Genomic DNA, 2,588 nt, shown 5'->3' on the forward strand with positions numbered 1-2,588 from the left:
ATAGGAGGATAGAGAAACTGCTGGCCATATTGATCTGGCAAGCCACCTACTTACTAGATTTTTGTGACATCTCCTTTACAGGTGCTGTGTGTGGGCAGGCAGGTAGTTTCAACATGAGGAGGAGGCGGCGTGTATTAACTTTTGCTTGAGCCAAAGCATCTTCTTGGAATGACAACACATTTTCTTATTCAGGTTTTGAACAAAGCAGAGATGAGAGAGACTGGATATTATAATTAACACAAGTGGAGACAGGCTGCTCTGTCTGGCTCCTTGTCAATAGAAGAATAACCTGTTAAATTTGCTAGGAGCTATTGCTGTAAGGAAAGGAACTAGATTTATATTGAATACAGTAGCCACCAGAGGATAAGGTGGCTGCTCCAAAACTATGCTGTGGGGAGAAGAGAGAGGCTCACATGTTAGAAACTGGACATTTGGCTGAGTAAGAGCATCAGTTTTTGCTTTCTGAGACTGGGGGGAAAAAGAGAGAAGTCTTGTCTACTTCTGCCTGGGTTTTTCCAAGGATGGCATCACTCTTCCAGCATCTGAGAATCTTGCTGTGGAAAAACTGGCTGAGTGTCAAGAGGCAATCGGTGAGTGTGAAAATAGAACAGAAAAGAAGGAGAAATCTGTAGCTGTTGGGGGATCTCCTAGTACAGACCCTGGAAGGCAAGTGGAGTTCCATGGAAGCCGGGAGATTTCATGGGCTCATGAAGAGCCATGCCATCAGAAACCTGAAGTAGGATCATGGCCACATTTAATTCCTTAATTCAGGCAATGAAAATGTCAGCTCTGTTACCAGTTCCAGTTGAGCAGACTTCTTCACCCATATATTAAAGTTAACAGGCTGTTGGTATGCAGGGGCCACCTTCATCAGGCCATTTGTCAAGGATGGATGGGGAAGATAATAGCATTGTAGAGCCTGTAGACAGAATTATTTTTAATGGAGTATATTAGGTGCAGTCCAGCACATTCCAAAGGTGGAGAGCACAGGCAGATCCTCTCACAAAGTTCTTTACATCCCAGGATAAACCATCCCCAGCAGTAGTCAGAGAGCAGGGCAAAATCCAACTGCATTAGGAATAGACCCCCATGAATGTGGATGATGTTGTGTTATTGCTTAGCTGGGTGATGGCATCCTGAATCGGTACCAATGTTGATTTCCAGTATTCAGCAAGGTATTGCTAATTATGCTGTAATTATCATATGCATACATTCAAGTTGGTGGACCTAGGTTGTAAATATCTCTTTATTTGAAATCCAAATTTAATGAATTTTAAACTATGCTGCCTTGAACAGGAGTCGATAGTTGCAGAAACTGCTGGAGGGTGGGAGAGAATGATAGAGGGATTAATATGCGAGTTGCAGTGTAGACTGAGTCACTATCAAATTTACTTAATGTCTATATCACTCTCTGCCTTCCTCCCCTATAGAGTTTCTACCATTGATAACAATCCTGAAAGACTCAGGCTGGAGCCTGAAAAATGTGAAGCACCTGTGACTCATTTTTACATCAGTGGGAGCTGCAGGGATTCACTGCTTCTCAGGACTGGGCCTGGGAAGAAATGATAACTAGAATCAATGATAACTAGAATTTATGTTCTGAATAGTAAGACAGAAAAAATCCCATTATAGAATTGGGGGGTGGGGGCAGTTATTTTGGTCAGAGGGCCACTTAGACAGTTTTAGTGAGCTGTTGTGGGCTAGGCCAGCACTGCCCTCCCCACCCCCTGTTACAGCTCACCAAAACTCCCTAAGTGGCCCCCGCATGCAGCCGGGCAGCTGGTATGGGGCTGTGTGTGGGTGGGGAGCAAAATCTGTGAGCAGGACAGGCAGGTGGGGCCTGGGCCAGGGCTGGGATTGGGATCTCAGGGCACTGACAGTGTGGTGTGGGGCAGGAACAGAGCCATGATCCGCTCCCAGCACATCCCTGCGACAGGCGCTGGTTCTGCAGTCAAGGCTGTGTGGGTCAAGGCTCTGCAATCAAGGCTCTGCCCTGGACCCTAGGCCCCAGCCCCACACTGTCACCACCCAGCGATCCTGGGGTCTCCATCATAGAGGCCGGCTGGGACCTGCATGGGCAGGGCATGTAGCCAGGCAGGTGGGAAATGGCTGTGTGTGGGCAGGGATCTGCGTCTGGGAGCAGGATGGGCAGGTGGGGCTGGGGATTGGGATTGCAGGGTGGTGACAGTGCAGGGCCGGGGCCTGAGGCAGAGCTGTGATAGACTCCCCACGTGCCCCTTCCTACAGAACCAGTGGCTGCTGCAGGGATGTGCTGCTGATCATGGCTCTGTTCCAGCCCTGCACCATCAGCACCCTGTGATCCCGATTCTAGCCCTGCTCTTGTCCCACTTGCCCATCCAGAGGATTGCGGCTCTGGTCTGGGCCCAGGGCCAGGACCCAGCCCTGTGATGTCAATTCCAATCCAGATCCCTGGCCCTGACCTCCTGGCCCACTTATGGATGTTGCTCCCTGTCTACCCATGGCCCTATCCCAGCTGCCTGGCTATGTGCCCTGCCTGTGTGGGTCCCAGCTAGTCTCCCTGGAGACCCTGTCCAGTGCCCCTGGGGGGGGGGGGGGGCAGACAGGCT

General features: G+C 50.0%; 1 protein-coding gene across 1 annotated transcript in view; it reads left to right on the forward strand.

Annotated features, from left to right (window-relative positions):
• The first annotated feature begins 212 nt into the window (after positions 1–212).
• Positions 213–2,588, forward strand: part of ABCA12 (ATP binding cassette subfamily A member 12) — a 164,717-nt gene continuing 162,341 nt past the window's right edge. The window contains exon 1 of the mRNA XM_019523394.1: positions 213–590. Coding sequence (XP_019378939.1) covers positions 522–590 — 69 coding nt within the window. The 5' untranslated portion in view covers positions 213–521. The remainder of the gene's footprint in view (positions 591–2,588) is intronic.

Source organism: Gavialis gangeticus, unplaced genomic scaffold (genome assembly GCF_001723915.1).
Source record: "Gavialis gangeticus isolate Ggan-Ray unplaced genomic scaffold, GavGan_comp1, whole genome shotgun sequence".
Classification (NCBI taxonomy): domain Eukaryota; kingdom Metazoa; phylum Chordata; order Crocodylia; family Gavialidae; genus Gavialis; species Gavialis gangeticus.